The sequence below is a fragment of the Mesoplodon mirus genome, assembly GCF_964341445.2.
Source record: "Mesoplodon mirus genome assembly, chromosome: 2".
Taxonomy (NCBI): Eukaryota; Metazoa; Chordata; class Mammalia; order Artiodactyla; family Ziphiidae; genus Mesoplodon; species Mesoplodon mirus.
This window is the reverse complement of record NC_138977.1, coordinates 74,071,237-74,093,136: the sequence shown is the minus strand read 5'-3', so window position 1 is coordinate 74,093,136 and position 21,900 is coordinate 74,071,237. Positions and strand designations below refer to the sequence as shown.

Below are 21,900 nucleotides of genomic sequence, written 5' to 3'. Positions count from 1 at the left end.
ATGTGGCAGTACTAACTAGGTCTAGAACTTAATCACCCTATAGCATGTACCTTCCAGTTTCACCTCAATGGAACTCCCTTGCTGACCCTGAAATCGTATTACACAACTAAAAGTGTCCTGATATAATTTTTTCCCTGGTTCTAACAGATTCTAGAGTCATAGGCAATTTCTGTTAATATTACAGTGAACTTTAGTGGATAATAATGACCATCAACTCTACTTTGATAGAATGCTTTTCGATTTTCCTAAGAGTTTAAAAGCTGAAGAAAGGAAAAAAACAAAGAAGATAAGGCAAAAAGTATCCAGTCACAATGACAGACCCTAACACTTACTACTCAGTACCTGCTGATTCATTTAATAATCATTTGTCAAATGTCTACTGGACACATGATTCTGTCTCTTAATGCCACGTATTTTTCTAAAGTGCTAACCGACACAGGAACCGCATGTTATATTTCCTCTTCCACTGCTGGCTACATGCTTTGTAATGGAGAAGCATTAATTTTACCTTGAATGTGATCTCTTAGCAACAGGTAAGTGAGGGAAAAGAAAGTTGAAAATTGCAACTCTAACTCCAAACTACAAAGTGAAGACAATTTTCTGTAAAGTCCATTTAATTTAAAGTCTCTTTTCTGCCTCTCAGACAGCCTTCCCACTAAGCACTGCTATTAAAGAGCTGCTCATTCCACCTCACCAAGAATTGCTCTCCTGGTTGTTAAGATGACTCACAGCCAAGTACACTAGACTGAAGCTGCCACGTGGATCTTATATTTATTGCCAATATGCAGGGGAAAGGATGAGAACAAGTCAAATGTCTAGTGTCCCTGCAATGCCAGAGGAAAATAATAACATGACAGGTTTACACAGCATCCCTCAGAGGGGTGTCTTACTTCCTCACAAAAGCACCATGGGGTGATAAAGTACATTACCATATTATTTGACAACGGGAATTCTAAATTAAAGATTTCTACCACATTCGAAATCAAAGTAAGTCAACTGGAGAACTGTAATCAAATGTAATTATCTTCATTAATGACAATGTAAGTTGTTCACAATGAAAAAAGCCCTGAAATAATACAATAACAAAATTCTAATTCTGTAAGTATCGTGTTTCTGATGGAATTGATTGTATCCTCCAAAGATATATTGAACACCTCCCATTACAGAATGTGAACTTATTTGGAAATCGGGTCCTTACAGACATAATTAAGATGTGGTCATACTGAACCCTTAATCCAATATGGCTGGTATCCTTATAAGAACAGGGAAGACAATGTGAAGACAGACACACAAGATGAACACCACATGGTTACAGGCAGAGACTGGAACAATGCACCTGTAAATCAAGGAAGGCCAGGGATTGCTGCCACCACCAGAAGTTAGGAAGAGGCAAGGAATGATTCTACTTAGAGACTTTGGAGGAATTGTGGCCTTGCTAAGACCTTGATTTTGGACTTTTAGAGTCCACAACTGTGAAAGAATAAATTTCTGTTGTTTTAAGCCACCACCACACCCCCTCCACCCAGAACATGCTCCATACAAGCATACAGCAAAATGCGAATATTACATGCATATGTGTCAATATTTTCAAACTTGTTATCTCTGGGTGATAGGAAGAAATCTGATTTTTTAAACGCATGTTGTTTCCAAACTTTCTATATTAAATATGTTATTATGTTGTATTAAAATAACATATAATAAATAATCACAGAAGGGCTTATCCTCAGCATGGCCAAGTGGACATAAGCAAAATTTTATCTGATTTTCTTCTATTGATAATCTAAATTTCTTTGTACTTGACATTCTAAGTTTTCATTTTGAAAACAGTACTGATACTTACTACATGGCCCATAACATAATGCTAGGTCCCCTAACCTGCTTTTTGATATACGGTATATGGTAATAGACATGGGGAAAAAAAACCCAAATATTCAAATCATCTTGAGCTTTCAACACATTTTTACAGACTTTGTGTCAGTACAACATCAAGCTTAAAAGTAGTATGTACTTTTCACTTGGAACTGGGTTAAATCTCTTCAACGATTACCAGCTATTTCATTTGAGGAAGATTGCTAAACTTCTCTTAATCTCAGATTCCTCATCTATAAAGTGGTGACATTTATAAAAAACCTACACTCATTGAGATATTATAATATATAGAAGACATAACATGAGAATTGCTCAGCCCAATGTCTAACAAATGCATGCTCATTAAATATTAGATAACATTATACTCTACAGACTGGGACAGACAATTTAAATAATGAACATACTACTATGAATATCCCCTTGTCTTCAAGAAGATAACATCATTCTTTAAAATCAATTATCTATTGCTTTCAACGTTAGCAGTACCATTTAATTTGTACAGTCTCTTTTAAAAATAACTTAACCTGAGAATCAGTTTGCTCAACTGTGAAATGGAAAAAAAATAATACATATCTCATTTGGACAGTTTTGGAAAAAAATAATATTGATAATAACTACTATAATTTATTGAATATGATGATGAGTCAGGCCCTAGATTAAACACTGCATGCATAGTAGTATATTCAATTCTTGCAAAATGTTTGTGAATTATTTTGAAGAATCAATGCCCAAGAATTAAATGTAGGTGAACCACGTAAATCTAAAGGAATAATTGTTGGTCTTAGAAATGATGTATTGTGTACTTGCTTGTATTAAACATATATTATAGTCTGAATATTTAAATAAGCTTTTTGAAGAAAAAGATATATCAATACATGTATTTTCCCTGCCATTACGGTAATCCACATGGCCCCCAGCTTTGATAAATGCTTTGAATAAATGAATACATGAATGAGTGAGAGAATTAATTAATGAATAATAACCTATCTGTCTGGAAGCATCTGAGTTTTCAACTATGTTAAAGATTTGTGGGCTTAACAAGGTCTTTCTTTTTAAAAATTGCATTTTAATCTTTATTTGCACAGTGTCTTTTCAGACATCCAATAAGGATTAACTCAGCAAATATATTATTCACACATGTAATTATACATACACACATGCTCTCTATATGAATATACTACTTACAGTATGCAAATTGTATGCAGCCTCAAATTTTATTCAAAAAATGACAACAAAACTTGGTGTTTCCTTCAATATTTTAAAAACTATGAAAATGTGAAATTTTTACTTTGCCTAAAGCCCCTTTTGCACTTCATAGCAATCAAAACACACAGGAAAAATCAGGTTTCATGGGGCATACACACAGAAACACAAAATTACATTTTGTATGGCCCTGCGGCATTTTGACAAAATGGTCCTGAAAAGAATGTGAAGAATGAATATGAGGAGAGGATCATGAATGTAGAAGGAAATTGTTTTTATTGATTTTCATTGGCACTACAGTTCCTAACACAAGAACTAAATTTATGAAATCAGTTATAATTTTGTCACTGAGAGGCAGGCTACCTTTAGCACCCAGAAAGTTGGCTCTCATATCCTTCTGATTATTAATTTCTGAGTTTCAGACATGTTTCTGATGTCCAAATGATAAAAAAAGGACAAAATAAAGGAAATGAGATATTTTAAAAGAACAAGAAAACTATTATTTTTATCCTCCACCAAGATCTCAGAATCTATATTGGTTCTTTTATGTATTACTTAATTTCTTTTGCACATTATGCTACCCAGTTACAACAGTAAAAATGTAACTTGGAAACACAGGGATAGAATGCAGTATCCTTAGTGCATTCAGATTTATCCTATCATTCTAGGAGGCTCTCCAAATTTTTTTAAATGTTGGAAATCATACAGTTATAATAGATGGCTATCATACTGTCAATGGCTTTTGGTTTTCTGATAACTTTACAGAAGCCAGATTTCAGATACCATCTTTAATATAACAAATAAGTGTAATATACAAACTAGATGAATCTGAAACAATCTTCTAAGAATGGTTTCTTTGGATGTTAAACAGTTGCTGAATCCATTGTTCCTCTCCCTTGTGTATGGTACTATTTCCATTTGCTTTCTGACACATTATTAAATGCAATCATAAAGCAGAGTGTTTCCTGGAGCAGAAGAGAAGCAGAGGGAAATTATGTTACTCAGAATATCCTAAATTCAATAAACAAAGTCTCTGTATATATGCACAACCAATTAAACCATGTTGACTCAATTGGCCAATCAATTCTGATTTAAAGCAAAGGTCAGCTCAGTCAAACCAGCAATCAATTAAAAAAAATCAGTAAAAACTAACTTTCAATGTGCATGCTTGGAATATTACAGGTGATGCAATTATTCCAGAAAAAAAGAAGAGAACTCTAATTATGTAACACTGAGTTTAAAATTGAGTTTTAAGTTTGTTTTGTTAAAATATTCTTTATACTCTTTCTTGCCTCAGGATATTTTTTTAACTGCAAAAGAAGGAAATTAAACACAAGGAGACACATTTTTCTTTGAGAAGATCTAGATAAATTTTACAATGAAGAAAACAAATATGATTTTATATTTTCTAATAGTTATAGTCTCGGGGACTAAACAAAGTAGGATCTTTAGATTAACCCTCTAGAAAACAATTAAAATTATAATCTTTGGATTTTCCATCATCATCATCATATCACTATCTGAATATCTTATACATTACATGACTTAAAAAAAAATCAAACAAACAAACAAAAATGATTTCATGAACCATGCAGTGTTGGGAGACAAACCTAGAACACCAATCATCACCTCGTAGCTTCTGCTAAAATAGATTTTAAAATAAAATCACAAATATTCAATCCAGGGGACATCTTAAATGCCCAAAACACAGACTTGAAAGAAAACACAGACACTGTAATTTAAGGCTTTCTTAAAAATGATACATGTTCTAGCATTTTATGTTCCATAGAAACCAACATAACAATAAAGGGAAGTCAGTGAAGATCCCAGGCTTGTTCTTTCAAAGAGAAGACTGTACTGTGAAATGGTTACAACCTGGGCTCAGAGAGGTATGGACAGAAACCAAGATTCCCTCTTACAAGTGAAATAAACTTGCACAAGTTACTGAAGAGCCTAGGTCTTGTCTTCTTGAGAATAGTGAAAAACTTCCCTAAATTTGTAATGATACTTAACCAAAATAATGTGTGCTATGTGCTTACTACAGAGAATGTTGAAAACTTGGCATTCGATAAGCTATTATCGCTATTGATATATTACATAAGCTAGCTAAATCAAAGATTTCGGGCTTCCCTGGTAGCGCAGTGGTTGAGAGTCCGCCTGCCAATGCAGGGGACACGGGTTCGTGCCCCGGTCCGGGAAGATCCCACATGCCGAGGAGCGGCTGGGCCGGTGAGCCATGGCCGCTGAGCCTGCGCGTCCGGAGCCTGTGCTCCGCAGTGGGAGAGGCCACAACAGTGAGAGGCCCATGTACCGCAAAAAAAAAATAAAAAAGATTTCATCCACAAGGTGGAGGGTTCCTGTTCTTCTAAGGAAAATATAATGAAAAATCACTAACTAAAAAAAAAAAAAAAATTATCAGATTGCAATACAAAATTGCACACTAACCTTCAAATATACAAAAATTGAATATTTTAGACTTTGGAGATGGAAGGAAATGATTCCTTTTAGGGAGTATTTAACACTTAAGGTATATAGACAGTATTAAAAATCTACACAGAAGTAGCCTAAGTAGACAACAAACACTTGGTAAAATGAGCTTTGGCAGATGTCCAATAACAAATAATAAGAATAAGCCCCTCAAGGGGCTTTAATTAAATGTTTGGCCACTAAGGGCCATCCAAACAATATGGCAATACACAAGACAAAACCATTTAAAAATCTGATGGTACTGGGAGCTCTTTGGAGATGCAACAAATAGGAGTGTCTTTTTTTGAAAATTAAATGCTAGCAAATTATAATTAAGTGACCTCAAATAAATTAACTCTCACTGGGTGGGCCCTTAGTTATTTAAACGTTAAGGGAAGTAATTTATTATCATAGAAAGATATCTAGACCCATAACCAAAATTGGGAAACATGCAGCCACAAAACATCTATATTTTATCTGTATATATGAGCAAAGGAAAATGAGCTTACTACTAGATGCAGCTGATTTATTCTTCATAGGATTTAGCCAAACTAGTATAAACTTGTGTGTAAAGATGAAGGTATCTTTTAATGGAAATCAACACAATCTTTACATTGTTTTGGTCTGATATGCTTGACCAAGCACATGCACTGTTATAACCACAGAAAGGCAGGCTGATTCCAGCTTTCATTATGCCTGAATAATTGTGGAGTTTTCTAAGCCATTTTGCCTCACTGTAACTAAGTCTCTTCAATTTGTAGAGGGAACCAAGAGCAGACTATCCCCAAGGTTATTTTCCACTCAATATTTTATACATGTAAGAAAATAATACTTTATATAGTAAATGTATAGAACATTTCAGTCATATAAATCCTTAGAGATAAGATGATATACAATTAATAAGAAAATATTATCTTGATTATAATTTCTTTGGGTTATAGAAGCATAAATTTGAATTCAGAGATATTTAATTCAACTACCTTGTCCTAATTATAAATTATTGTTTACCCTAGAATATTGTGAAAATGGTAATGTACATTTAACTCAAGTTGAGAAGTGTATTATTTTGCTATATATTCAAAACTATTTAACTTGTATCATTTGGGGGGCAAATAAAACAACATTGAAATGACATAGAGCTTAATAATTAGAAGAAAAATATTTATGTAAATTATAATGAACATTATGAATAAATATGACAATTTATACAAATTTACTGTCATGTTCTTAATGAGTGTCAAAATAAAGCTGAAGGACTACACCCAAAATGATTTTAAATATTAATAATTATACAATGCTGTTAGAAATGTTACTGGGTAGAAAGTGTTTTGATTTATATATTTAAAAAACATGTTTAAGAAATTATGAAAGTAATATAGATGCTACTTGTCATCAAGGACTCATGGAATATTTCTTCTCAAAATGAAGATTTGCTTCATTATTCATTATTATTTCAAGTTAATTCAAATATAAATAGTCATAGACTTCTAAAAAAAATTTAAAGCAAGCAAATATGAACATGATGTTAAGGAATAATGGTATGATAGACAAAGTCAAGACAAGTATCACCATTTTCAAAAGTAAATTCTAAGGAAGAAACTTGAAATGTTGATGAATCATTGCACTTCTCTGTATAACAGGGAAAGTTGCTTCAATTTCTATTGAGTCTTGCACGAGGGCCTGTGTTTTTGCCACATGAGAATGGAACAATAGATTTTAGATCTGCAGTCAGTAACATGTGGCAGTGAGTGTCAGCTTGTAAATAGTTTCACAATTCTGTGCATCACTGCCTCTGTTGATTCTTCAACTTGGCTCTGCTTATTCTATTGTTTCCCTCTTGAATGACTGTCTAGAATACCCTACTCAATGACTCTATTATTATCTGAAGCATATTTGTCTATATGAGAGACTATTTATTAGGTTTGCCACTAGATTGCCAGCACAGTTGGTGTGAAAGACTGCCAGGCAATTAACTTTTTCATTCAGTAATTTCCAAAAATATTACCTAGATTGTAAGAAGGTCTTTTACCTCCTTAATTAAATCACTTGTCGAATTATATTTATTGTCCTCAGGCAGCACATTAAAATAAAAGTAATAAAAATTTAGAAAGTCATCTTTATAACTAAATGTCATATATGCATTTACATCTCAGGTAAATGCACTGTGCCTAACTAGATGATTACCATCTATTTGTTAGGTTTATAGGTTTTTGGTTAAAATTTGCTTTGACAGACTGGCATATGTAAATGAATATTTAACAAATCAGTTAATATTACTTACACAACCATCAGTGATATATAAGATGAATTCCAAAGAAATTGACTATTGAGAATACTTTATTAAACAGAATGAAATAAGGGAAAGAATACAGGAATAACTCTTTAAGTGAAAATGTGTGTCACCTGATTTCTTTGCACAGATATATTTCTGGTTTGGAATTAACTGGTGGAAGTTTTCTACTTTTGTTTTTAGTTTCTGTGTGTGTGCGTGTGCGGGTGCATGTGTGTGTGTCTTTGTTATAGCAAGCCAAAATTTCCCCCAGTGATCCTAAATAAAAATATTTCAGTTCTGCAAATTCTTGTTTCATAGCAGATTCTTGTTCAGAATCTCATTGCTTTCAGTTGTCAAAGTTCATTTCAACTTAATTAGATAGTTAAATTTTAAGAATCTCCTGTGAATATCTAGTGAATATCTCTTTTTGAACTCCTATCATACTTTCTTAAGGCACATAGTGTGTGTGTATACATACACACACACATATATATATATATATATATATATATATATATATATTTCTTTATATTTATATATACAAGTGAATTTACAAATGTGGTTTTTCCAGATAGGAATTTTTTTAATCAAATAAATTATGTATTTTTTAAATGATTGCCCTTAACCACTTTCATAGAGCACATGGTGCTACTTTGGCTGTTGAATCCAGTAACAGCATCAGATTACTATAGTGCTAACTGGCATGTGATCTTCATTACCAGGTGTATCATTAGAGCCCAACTAGCTCACAGACACATAGAGCAACATTTTATTTTCTTCTCTAATCACCAATACAGACAAGCTAATATAGGTTTATGTGTAGAAATTAGTATAATTAATTGCTGAATGCCTGGGTTTTTCTCTCTGAATCACTACTGTGAAAAGTGAAAATGTTTATTCTATTTAAAATGTTGTACTTAAGACCAAGCTCTCATTTTTCTATTTTCCATGATGATTTTATTTTGAAGAAAACTGGAGATAAGATGACTATTTAAGTAGAATCAGAAAAATAATGTCAATTTCTTGTGGGTGCAGGAGAACAAGATAACATGACTAAGCTTTCTACTTATGAAAGTCAAAATGTTTTTATTGGCAAAACCCATGAGTAAGAATGAAAAAGTCTCACATGTTTACAAATATTTTAAATTAAAGCACATTTGAGTGTGCTTTTATGAATTGACTTAACCAAACACCAAATTTGTTAAGTAACATTTCTCTAAACACTGACATTTTCTAAAAATAAGCAAATTCTTAATATGTAAATAAAGATATTGGAATATTCATTGACAAACATACATATGTATAAAATTTGTCTCATTTGGATGTTTGATTAATGGATGAAAAGTTAAGAAAATGTCATAGAGAGAAAATATAAACACCCAATGTTTATAAAGATGAAAGTGGCATCTGGAATCTGTTTGCATAAAATACATTTCTCCTTTTACACTGGAACACAGCTATGTCCAGGTGGGTAAGTGACTCCAACTAGAGTCCTAGTGATCAATAACATTAGCAATTAGGTGAACATCTAACATTCCTTAATAAGCAAGATACAAAGCAAGCATTGGATGTTCTCTATATCTCAGATTCAGATACCTTAAATATAATGTGAAATTTGCAATAAATTTATTAAACACATCCTTTTGACTCTCATTATTTTCTTACTCCACTTTTAGGATGCATCCTTAGTCTCAAAGAAAAAACATTGCTAACTACAAGTGATTTAGATATAAAATTTGAGAATTACATTATAATGATGTGTTAATCACTGATCTAGTGTTTCTTCTTTTAAAAAGATGAGGAGGCATCTTTTTTGAAAGTACTTAAAGAAGACAACATTTAAATTATATTTTATATTATAAGGCTCAACTCAAGAACTTATTTTGATGCCAGATGTTTACTGAGGTAAATGAAATCATTGTCATTTGAAGTTTTTAAAAGCCTGCTACTACCCAAAGTCATTAAAGTCCAGTATTAGATTTTCAAAACCTTTATCACCTAAAGCTTTTGCAGACCCAATATATTCAGCTACTACATGAGAGATCTTAAAATTTGTAAATATTAAATTTATTATGCCAGTTAGGATCTACTAAATTTCTCTGCCATTTAAAAACTTTAACAAAGAAAATGCTTTATAAACTTAAAAATATAATCTCTTAAAACATAGCTACCCTTTTTCATTTTTGTTGGAGGAAGGTATAAAAACATAATATTTTGGGCTTCCCTGGTGGCGCAGTGGTTGAGAGTCTGCCTGCCGATGCAGGGGACATGGGTTCATGCCCCGGTCCAGGAAGATCCCACATGCCGCGGAGCGGCTGGGCCTGTGAGCCATGGCAGCTGAGCCTGCGTGTCTGGAGCCTGTGCTCCTCAACGGGAGAGGCCACAGCCGTGAGAGGCCCGCGTACCACAAAACAAAACAAAACAAAACAAAAACCCATAATATTTCACTTGAAGATGAATCACATAAAAGAAGAAATAAGAATATCAGTTAAGGAGAAAAGGAGCAGGGAATTCCCTGGCTGTCCAGTGGTTGATATTCCACATTTTCACTGCTGAAGGCCCAGGTTCAGTCCCTGGTTGGGGAACTAGGATCCCACAAGTCACAAGGAGTGATGAAAAAAAATAAAATAAATAAAATAAAATAAAGAAAAAAGGAGTAAAGGTAGCTGTAAAGTTAAAAAAAGTGAGTTTCCATGTCACATCCATACTTGTTACCATCAAACATAAATGCTTTGTTTTTCAGATGTTCCTTTAATGTCTAGGGACAAAACATGTAGAGATAATGCCATACAATAATATTAAAAAAAAGAAAGCCATAATAAGACATTGACAGCAGTTAGAAAATAACATGAAATGGGATGGGACTAAAATTATGGCAGGTTGATCCAAATATTTGATAAATACCCTACACTCACTCCACCTAAAAAAAAAAAGAGCAAAACATTAAATAACAAACATTACAGGGAAAAATTAAAATAAATTGCAGTTTTAAAGAGAAATCTGCAGTTATATTAGCCTAATTGGAATCAACAAAAAGGCACTAAGGACATAGACCAGATGGACCTCTGATACTTTTAACCACTCTGCCTTTCCCATGTAATGTCACCATGAGGAGGAACCAGAATCTTTAATCTCGTGATCTAATGGCATGCAGATTACTTCCTTTAAGTCAGGTAAGCTAAATTTTTCAATTACTTATCTCCTTATACAGAATGTAGGTGTTGAAAGAATTTTAAAATACATTAGAAGAACTGGACCTATATATAATAACTCAAGACAACTCCTTACAAAGTTGGTGTGGTTTAAACTAGCAATATCTCTCACTCTTGCATATTCCTATCTATTGTAAAGGTCAGTCTGTATCTCCTTGCTGGTTGTAACTCCAGCTGTAAGATTAAAAATCATCAACTGTCTTTGGAGACATTAACTTGGACATGTTAATAATCTTCAATACTTCTTACAGATGTGAAATATGTTTTAGCTATTCTGATTTTACATGTTGCTCTCAGGAAATTCTGCTTTCATGGTTTAATCAAAAGCTCTTCTGGGTTACAAGAGTTTCATCCATTCCAGGTGAGTATTTTATTATCATTACTGCTGAAAATAATTTCAAATAGCCAGTAAGTTTTAGTTGAATAACCTATTATTTCTAAAATATATTTTGTTTAATGGCATGGGGGGAAATCAGAAGAATTATAAAATGTATCTACTAACTCCTAGAAAATAAAATGTAGCTGTAGGGACAGAGCATGCATCCATGACAGGATATGGGACAATAATAGTTTGTAGGTGACAAAATAGTAAATCAGTGTTAAATCCTGAGTGTCATATAAAGTTACAATAAAAAAGAGAATACAGTAACATGAGAAGAGCAGGGAAGACTCACCAGAAGATTAAGAAATCAAACTGAGTTTTGACATGTGAAAAGGAACCAAGTTAGGTGCCTTGTGAGATGGATGATGTAGGTTGAGGAAACAGCAGGGACAAATGCAGAGAAGCAAGAGAAAATTGAGTTATGTTTGGGGACAGGATGTAAAGTTTGGAAAGATAGGATGAAAAAAGTCTGAATGATGAAGTAATGAGATTAGAATTTTGGGTTGGACAAGTGGGTGAAGAACTCTGAGTGAGGGGGGTAACATTATGAAAATGGTGTTTACACAGGATTAGTCTGGTGATAGGTATACTGAACTGTGGAAATGAGAAGACACAGAAGTAGAGAGACCAGATGGGGTGACTCAGAGAGTACAGGTGAATACTGAGGGGGATGAGAATAAAATGAAATATGTAGCTTCGCTTTTTGTTTTTATGTCATATCCACTTTTTAACATCTATAAAAAACAAAATCATAAATTGCTAACAGAAAAGGTATCCTAACTATTGCAAAGATAGAGATCTGGAAAATAATTTCTCAAAAAAGCCATCAAAGCTCTGGTAAAAAAAGTAATTCAATTCCTGAAGGAGCAATAGCAGTCACAACATAACATTTAACTACTTAAAAGGAAAAATGAGAGAGACCTTCAAGATGGCAGAGGAGTAAGACATGGAGATCACCTTCCTCCCCACAAATACATCTGCATGTGGAACAACTCCTACAGAACACCTACTGAACGCTGGCAGAAGACCTCACACTTCCCAAAAGGAAAGAAACTCCCCACGTACCTGGGTAGGGCAAAAGAAAAATGAAAAAACAAGACAAAAGAATAGGGTTGGGACCTGCACCTCTGGGAGGGAGCTGTGAAGGAGGAAAAGTTTCCATGTGTTAGGAAGCCCCTTCACTGGCAGAAACGGAGGATGGGTGGGGGGGGGAAGATTCAGAGCCACAGAGGAGAGCACAGCAAGAGGGGTGCAGAGGGCAAAGCAGAGAGATTCCCACACAGAGGATCGATACCGACCAGCACTCACCAGCCCGTGAGGCTTGTCTGCTCATCCACTGGGGTGGGTGGGGGCTGGGAGATGAGGCTCTGGCTTCAGAGCTCAGATCCCAGGGAGTGGACTGAGGTTGGCTGCATGAACACAGGCTGAAGGGGGCTGGGTGCCACAACTACCTGGGAGGGGGTCCAGGAAAAAGTCTGGTCTTGCCTAAGAGGCAAGAAACCATTGTTTCAGGGTGCTCAAGGAGAGGGGGTTCAGAGCACAGCCTAAGTGAGCTCTACAGAGAGGCGTGAGTCGCAGCTATCAGCGCAGACACCAGAAATGGGCATGAAATGTTAAGGCTGCTGCTGCAGCCACCAAGAAGCCTATGTGCAAGCACAGGGCACTATCAATGCTCCTCCCAGGAGGAGAAGCTATAGTTTTCAGCTCTTGTTATCATTTGTGGATTTGTTTTTTGGTATGGTTGCTCTCTTCTTTCTTTGTTTATTACTTTTTAATTTTTTTAATTTTTAATATATTTTTTTTATTTTAATAACTTTATTTTATTCTTTCTTTCTTTCTTTTTCTCTCTCTTTTCTTCTGAGCCATGTGGCTGACAGGGTCTTCATGCTCCAGCCGGGTGTCAGGCCAGTGCTTCTAAGGTGGGAAAGCTGACATCAGGAATTGGTCCATCAGAGACCTCCCAGCTCCATGTAATATCAAACTGCGAAAGCTCTCCCAGAGATCTTCATCTCAACGCTAAGACCTAGCTCCACTCAACGACCAGCAAGCTACAGTGCTGGACACCCTATGCCAAACAACTAGCAAGACAGAACACAATCCCACCCATTAGCACAGAGGCTGTCTAAAATCATAATAAGGTCACACACCAAAACACACCACTGGACAGGGTCCTGCCCACCAGAAAGACAAGATCCAGCCTGATCCACCAGAACACAGGCACCAGTTTGCTCCACCAGGAAGCCTACACAACCCACTGAACAAACAACCTTACCCACTGGGAGCAGACACCACAAACAACAAAAACTATGAACCTGCAGCCTGCAAAAAGGAGACCCCAAACTCAGTAAGTTAAGCAAAATGAGAAGAAAGAGAAACACACAGCAGATGAAGGAGCAAGGCAAAAACCCACCAGACCTAACAAATGAAGAAGAAGTATGCAGTCTACCTGAAAAGGAATTCAGAGTAATGATAGTAAAGATGATCCAAAATCTTGGAAATAGAACGAAGAAAATACAAGAAAGGTTTAACAAGGACCTAGAGGAACTAAATAGCAAAAAAAAAAAAAAAAAAGAACAACACAATAAATGAAATTAAAAATTCTCTAGAAGGAATCAATAGGATAATAACTGAGGGAGAAGAACGGATAAGTGACCTGGAAGATAAAATAGTGGAAATAACTATTGCAGAGCACAATAAAGAAAAAAGAATGAAAAGAATTGAGGACAGTCTCAGAGACTGCTGGGACAACATTAAACACACCAATATTTGAATTATAGGGGCCCCAGAGAAGAAGAGAAAAAGAACAGCTGAGAAAATGTTTGAAGAGATTATAGTTGAAAACTTCCCTAATATGGGAAAGGAAATAGTCAATCAAAACCAGGAAGCTCAGAAAGTACCATACAGGATAAATCCAAGGAGAAACAAGCCAAGACAAATATTAATCAAACTATCAAAAGTTAAATACAAAGAACAAATATTAAAAGCAGCAAGGGAAAAACAACAAATAACATACAAGGGAATCCCCATAAGGTTAACAGCTGATTTTTCAGCAGAAACTCTGCAAGCCAGAAGGGAGTGGCAGGATATATCAAAGTGATGAAAGGGAAAAACCTACAACCAAGATTACTCTACCCAGCAAGTATCTCATTCAGATTTGACGGAGAAATTAAAACCTTTACAGACAAGCAAAAGCTAAGAGGATTCAGCACCACCAAACCAGCTTTACAACAAATGCTAAAGGAACTTCTCTAGGCAGGAAACACAAGAGAAGGAAAAGACCTACAATAATAAACCAAAATAATTAAGAAAATGATAATAGGAACATACATATAGATAACTAGCTTAAATGTAAATGGACTAAATGCTCCAACCACAAGACATAGACTGGCTAAAAAGACACAAAAACAAGACCCATATATATGCTGTTTACAAGAAACCCACTTCAGACATAGGGACACAGGCAGACTGAAAGTGAGGGATGGAAACAGATATTCCAAGCAAATGGAAATCAAAAGAAAGCTGGAGTAGCAATTCTCATATTAGACTAAATAGATTTTAAAATAAAGACTATTGCAAGAGACAAAGAAGGATACCAAATAATGATAAAGGGATCTATACAAGAAGAAGATATAGCAATTGTAAATATTTATGCACCCAACAGAGGAGCACTGCAATATATAAGGCAAATGCTAACAGTCATAAAAGGGGAAATCGACAGTAACACAATCATAGTAGGGGATGCTAAAGATGCTACCAGAAAACTACTAGAGCTAATCCACGAATTTGGTAAAGTAGCAGGGTACAAAATAAATGCACAGAAATATCTTTCATCCCTATACACTAATGATGAAAAATCTGAAAGAGAAATAAAGGAAACACTCCCATTTATCACTGCAACAAAAAGATTAAAATACCTAGGAATAAACCTACCTAAGGAGACAAAAGACCTGTATACAGAAAATTATGACACTGATGAAGGAAATTAAAGATGATACAAATAGATGGAGAGATATACCATGTTCTTGGATTGGAAGAATGAACATTGTGAAAATGACTATACCACCCAAAGCAATCTACAGATTCAGCAGAATCCCTAAAACTACCAGTGGCATTTTTCACAGAACTAGAACAAAAAATTTTACAATTTATATGGAAACACAAAAGACCCCAAATAGCCAAACAATCTTGAGAAAGAAAAACGGAGCTGGAGGAATCAGGCTCCCTGACCTCAGACTATACTACAAAGCTACAGTAATCAAGACAGTATGGTACTGGCACAAAAATAGAAATATAGATCAATGGAACAGGACAGAAAGCCCAGAGATAAATCTGCACACATATGGTCACCTTATTTTTGACAAAGGAGGCAAGAATATACAATGGAGAAAAGACAGCCTCTTCAATAAGTTGTGCTGTGAAAACTGGACAGCTACATGTAAAAGAATGAAATTAGAATGCTCCCAAACACCATACACAAAAGGAAACTCAAAATGGATTAAAGACCTAAATGTAAGGCCAGACACTATAAAACTCTTAGAAGAAAACATAGACAGAACACTCTATGACATAAATCACAGCAAGATCCTTTTGGACCCACCTCCTAGAGAAATGGAAATAAAAACAAAAATAAACAAATGAGATCTAATGAAAATTAAAAGCTTTTGCACAGCAAAGGAAACTATAAATAAGATGAAAAGACAACACTCAGAATGGGAGAAAATATTTGCAAATGAAGCAACTGACAAAGGATTAATCTCCAAAATTTACAAGTAGCTCATGCAGCTCAATATCAAAAAAACAAACAACCCAATCCAAAAATAGGCAGAAGACCTAAATAGACATTTCTCCAAAGAAGATATACAGATTGCCAACAAACACATGAAAGGATGTTCAATATCATTAATCATCAGAGAAATGCAAATGAAGACTACAATGAGGTTTCACCTCACACCAGTCAGAATGTTCATCATCAAAAAATCTAGAAACAATAAATGCTGGAGAGGGTGTGGAGAAAAGGGAACCCTCTTTTTTTTTTTTTTTTTTTTTTTTTTTGCGGTATGCGGGCCTCTCACTGTTGTGGCCTCCCCCGTTGCGGAGCACAGGCTCCGGACGCGCAGGCCCAGCGGCCATGGCTCACGGGCCCAGCCGCTCCGCGGCATATGGGATCCTCCCAGACCGGGGCACGAACCCGTATCCCCTGCATCGGCAGGCGGACTCTCAACCACTGCGCCACCAGGGAGGCCCAAAGGGAACCCTCTTGCACTCTTGGTGGGAAGTAAATGATACAGCCACTGTGGAGAACAGTATGGAGGTTCCTTAAGAAACTAAATATAGAACTACCAAATGACCCAGTAATCCCACTACTGGGCATATACCCTGAGAAAACTGTAATTCAAATAGAGTCATGTATCACAGTGTTCATTGCAGCACTATTTACAAGAGCCAGGACATGGGAGCAACCTAAGTGTCCATCAACAGATGAATGGATAAAGTAGACGTGGCACATACATACAGTGGAATATTAGCCATAAAAAGAAACGAAATTGAATTATTTGTAGTGATGTGGATGGACCTAGAGTCTGTCATACAGAGGGAAGTAAGTCAGAAAGAGAAAAACAAATACCGTATGCTAACACACATTTATATGGAATCTAAAAAAAAAAGCAGATGATTCTGAAGAACCTAGGGGTAGAACAGGCATAAAGACACAGGTGTAGATAATGGACTTGAGGACATGGGGAGTGGGAAGGGTAAGCTGGGACAAAGAGAGAGTGGCATGGACATATATGCACTACCAAATGTAAAATAGACAGCTAGTGGGAAGCAGCCACATAGCACAGGGAGATCAGCTTGTGCTTTGTGACCACCTAGAGGGATGGGATAGGGGGGATGTGAGGGAGATGCAAGAGGGAGGAGATATGGGGATATATGTATATGTATATGTATAGCTGATTCACTTTGTTATAAAGCAGAAAATAACACACCATTGTAACCAATTATATTCCAATAAAGATGTTTAAAAAAAGGTAGAGGTGAAAGAGGAGAAAAATCATGAAGTAAAAAAATATATTAAAATCTATCTTTATTCTAAAGGGATGCGTTTTGATGATATTGTTTTCATTTGTTCTTTTCCTTTGATGAGTCTGAAATTCAATCTAACACAAGTGATTACTAAGATAATTCATGTGGTCAGATGCTGGCATCATCAGCGTCATATTCAACAATTTTTACAGTGTGTCAGAGAAAAAGATCTCTTTATAATTTCATATGCAGCTAGATTTTTCAGAATCACTCATACTTGTTAGGATTTTCTGATTCCTGGTCACTTATTATATTTTTGTTTCTTAAAGAGGACTTGAGGGCAAAGACTACATAACTGAGACTTGATTGTCCCTTAAGAAAAGATATACTTTAAATATTTTCTTCACAAAGTGGGCCTTGGATTGAAATCATTGCATTATTGCTTACTACCCCTCAATAAAACTAAAAAAAAAAAAAAAAAAAAAAAAACAATTTCCAGACACATTGTAAACTTCAAGAGTCTATAAGTTATTGATGTTCAATATAACAATGATAAATTGCTTTGTGTAGTTCTAAAATGTTTAATGGTGAGGATGATATTACTCCTAAGATTGTGCTAAGAGAATTCTATATCAGTTTAACAAAAACTCAAAACATTGGTCCTGAGGTTATTACATAGAGAGGACACTCTTGGTTAAACCAAGGTTGATAGGCAACTGGCATGAGAACCTATTCCCTCCTACACATTTTGAACATCTTATACAGAAAAATGACAGTTATATTCAGTACCAAGACACAAAAAATTCCATTAGACTTCTATTAGTGTATAAAGCAATAACCTTAACACTTAGTTTAGATACTTGCCGAATTAACAAGTGTCTCTTCTCTAAAACCATAGAAAAAAAAGATTATTAGAATGCCACTGCTAAGCAAATTAATGTCATAAAATTCAAATATAAACATCACAGAACTAGTGGTAATCTATTTTCTGCTGAAGATATATTAAATGATTGAAATATCATGAACCACTTCTCCCACCTACAAACACACACACACACACACACACACACACACAAACACACAAAAATGCATTGGATTTAAAGAAGATCAAGGCTGCTCCTGTTTAAGACAAAGTGTAAGATTTTTCTTCAGAAGTTTTTGCATATCTGATGAGGTGTCAACTCAAGGTTGCTATTTTTATGCTGTGAAGGTTTAAGTTCTGCTGCTACCCATGGAAAACATGTGAGTTAGTGTTGTTTTATTGTACTTGTTAAGAATTAATGTTAAAACAAAGGGCCTTATTGAAGTGTTTTAATATCTAGATTAAGAAATTGAATCAAACTCTACTGTAATTCTAGGTTAGCAAGTTAACAATAAGATAAAACATGAAAAAAAAAAAAACCTACATATAAACTTCAGAGATATTATACCATGGCTGAAAATTCCTTATCTCTGACTTCAATATGCTCCAGCAAAACAATCTATCCATACAGCTCTGCTGTGTTTTCAGTATGTATGGTTCATTCATTCATTCATCAAACATTGATTACTTAACTCTCAGGTGCCAAGCTTTTGGAGCACTAGTAACTGGGGGCACACAGATGCATGAGACATGATGTCTGTCTCCAAGAAACTCACAGTTCAGTTGGAGAGACGGTCGTGTAAACAAATCATTATAATAGAGTGAGACGTGCTAACAGATGATTGTACAATGGGGCTGTGATGATAGATAAGGTATATTTGCTTGGGGATTCAAGAAGGCCTTTAACGGAAAGTAGCATGTGAGCAATATTTTGAAGAAAGAATTGGAGTTTCCAAGGCAGATTCAGTAAAAATCAATGAAAGAAAATGATAAATACTTATGTGAACTAAGTGACTAAGATTCAGGTTCTATTCATAAATAATACCCAGCTGGAAAGACATCAGTGGAGTACAGAAGAGATGATGTGAAGGCAGAGGACCTGGCTATAAATGCAAGACAGTGAAGTGACCATGGAAAATTTATGCAGGCCAATTTTCAATCTCTAAAGTGTAGATTTAAAAAACGGATTAACAAAGTTATTAAGGAAAGCATATAAATCTGTTCTATATGATCTAAAGCACCTTACAAATGTTATTTACCTAATTATACCTTTTTTTTTTGTCCAGTGAGTATAGAAGTAGAGATCACTTAATTACAAAAATATGCTTCTTAGAAACATCAAGGCCAAGAGGTAAACTTCACATTTCTCTTTAATATAAATAATATTTCAGTAAAATCTGAGGAGCTGGCAGTAAGGTCTCTTCATATTACATTATTGTCATCAATGCCTATGAAGCTAATTAACTCTTGAACAAGGGCGTCCATGATAAACATGGATCATATTTGAGACATCATTTACAACCAAATAGCACCTGAACAAACCAGGTCAGATTCCAAGCTTTTCAGATACCTAAGGTGATGAACTTCTCTGTGATTAAAGCTAATTTGGGTCAAGTTTTCTGTCACTTGCAATGTAACTAACAATCAATATTAACAATTTATGCCCTATACCTGTTACTAGCAAGAAAAAAGAGCGTAGTTTATTTCTTGCTTGTTGCTTTCCTAGCTATCCTTCCTGGTCTGAATTTCTCTTTCATATCTATTATTGGCTCCTTCTAACTTCAGTCTATACAATCTTCATCTCTAAAGTAAGTCACATGCTGTCAGAGACTTACTTACAAGGGATGGGTTACGCTTATCCATAACTAATTGTCTCTCATGTGACCTGATGCTCATAATTATTCTATTCTCATTTTAGCTTACCTACCTATAAGCTCCTTTCAACTGGCAAAATAAAAACACACTTTCAAATCATACCCACAGCACACTTCCCTGTTTCTGGTTTACAGTTCAATTATACCATATCATCATAGCTGTCTTTTTCCTCACTTGTACTTTTATTCTCCAAGGGTATTTTGTTTTTTTATATTGTGGAGCCCTCTTAGGACAGCATTCCGATATTATGTTCTTACTGGATCCTTTGGAAGAAGTGCTTTCACTGCACTGGGTTAAGTGCATTTCCTTTGTTGAGTGGCAACAGCAACCTCACTTAAGGAATTCAGCTTTTCTTTTCTTCTCTTTCTAACAGCAACAGCAGGATGCTTTCTTCTGAAAAACTGAGTACCTGGCATATGGAAGAATCAAGTATTTGTAGTAAAAGCTTGAGGCTTCTGACGACTTTTGTGGGCATCCCATATAAATTCACTAGGTTGGAATTAACAGGTCTGTCCTTGCATAAATGAACAGAAAGTCTGCAAAGTAATTCTCTGCTAATCAGAGCAAATTAGTCTTGGATTCTACTGACATGGAAAGATACTAACAGGCCTCCAGTCTAAGGACTAGTAATAATTATATTACCGTGGATTAGAAAGTATCAATATTTATATCCCTTTGTAAGATGTAATCTTTATTTAAAATCTAATATCTAAATTTCACCCAATATTGTAATACTATGATTATTAACATAGTTCTGGACTTGATAAATATACACCTTCTTGTCTGGAGACTGAGTATAGCTGTAGTTAAGAAATATCTACCATTAATATCTCAGTTTTCAAAACTCCTAAGATGTTCTTATCCTATACCTGTCATTTAATAATGTTTAGTAATTAGCAATAGCTTTATTTTATGCATCTATTCAAGAAAGTATTTATTGAGTTCCCATTACTGCACGAATCTTGAACTAAATAGTAGAGACATAATTATGTGAAAGGGGAAGATGAGGCCCCTCTCTTTATGGAATTCATGTTCTAACAAATATTTACACAAAGATTGCTTGAAGTTCAGAAAAGTGCAAATATTATGCAACTATAATATATTAATTATTGTTAAAATATATAACCAAGACACAAGTTACCTATGCATGTGGACCTTTAAAAATGATAATTGGAACACTTTAAATATCTTGCAATTTTATTTGTTAATTATACCTCAATAAACCTGGGAGGGGAGTGGAGTTCATCTGAATGCTTTTTAATGAGAGACTAAGTGGTATTTCCAATCACATCAGGCATGATGGGATAGTTTTAATCAGCCAAGCAGTATGAAACTCAAAGCATCAGAGTAAATCAGGAAAGGAGAATGCCTAGAAGTAGAAAAACACAACGTCTTATTTTCCTTTCCTTCAAGGTGCTGTGCAGCCCTAATATTTAGAAAACCTGGAAGAAAATGCAAAATAAACATGTAATTGTAGTGTCACTTCTTCTTTGAAATATTCTTCTAAAATGTAAACTGACTGTTGAAATGTAAAACATGGACCAGAATTAAAACTCTGAAGTTTTAAAAAAAATTAAAGTAAAAAAAATTAAAGTGTTAATTAAAAAACTCCCCACACAAATTAAATCAAATAGATTTGCCATTAGATGAGAACTTACCACTTTTCTATGTCTCTCAAGTTAGTTCTGAGTACAGAAATAAATACTAGCCTCAAGGAAGGAAATGATCAAAATGAATG

General features: G+C 34.9%; 1 protein-coding gene across 7 annotated transcripts in view; it reads right to left on the bottom strand.

The window, feature by feature from the left end:
- The window catches only part of PCDH7 (protocadherin 7), a 416,647-nt gene that overhangs the window by 75,921 nt on the left and 318,826 nt on the right, over positions 1-21,900 (bottom strand). The window contains exon 3 of one of the 7 annotated variants that reach the window (XM_082611234.1): positions 3,994-4,037. The exons of the other annotated variants lie outside the window; for them this stretch is intronic. Within the exon in view, the coding sequence (XP_082467360.1) occupies positions 4,009-4,037 (29 nt within the window). The 3' untranslated portion in view covers positions 3,994-4,008. Of the gene's footprint in view, positions 1-3,993; positions 4,038-21,900 lie in introns of those variants that run through there. 7 annotated transcript variants of the gene reach the window in all.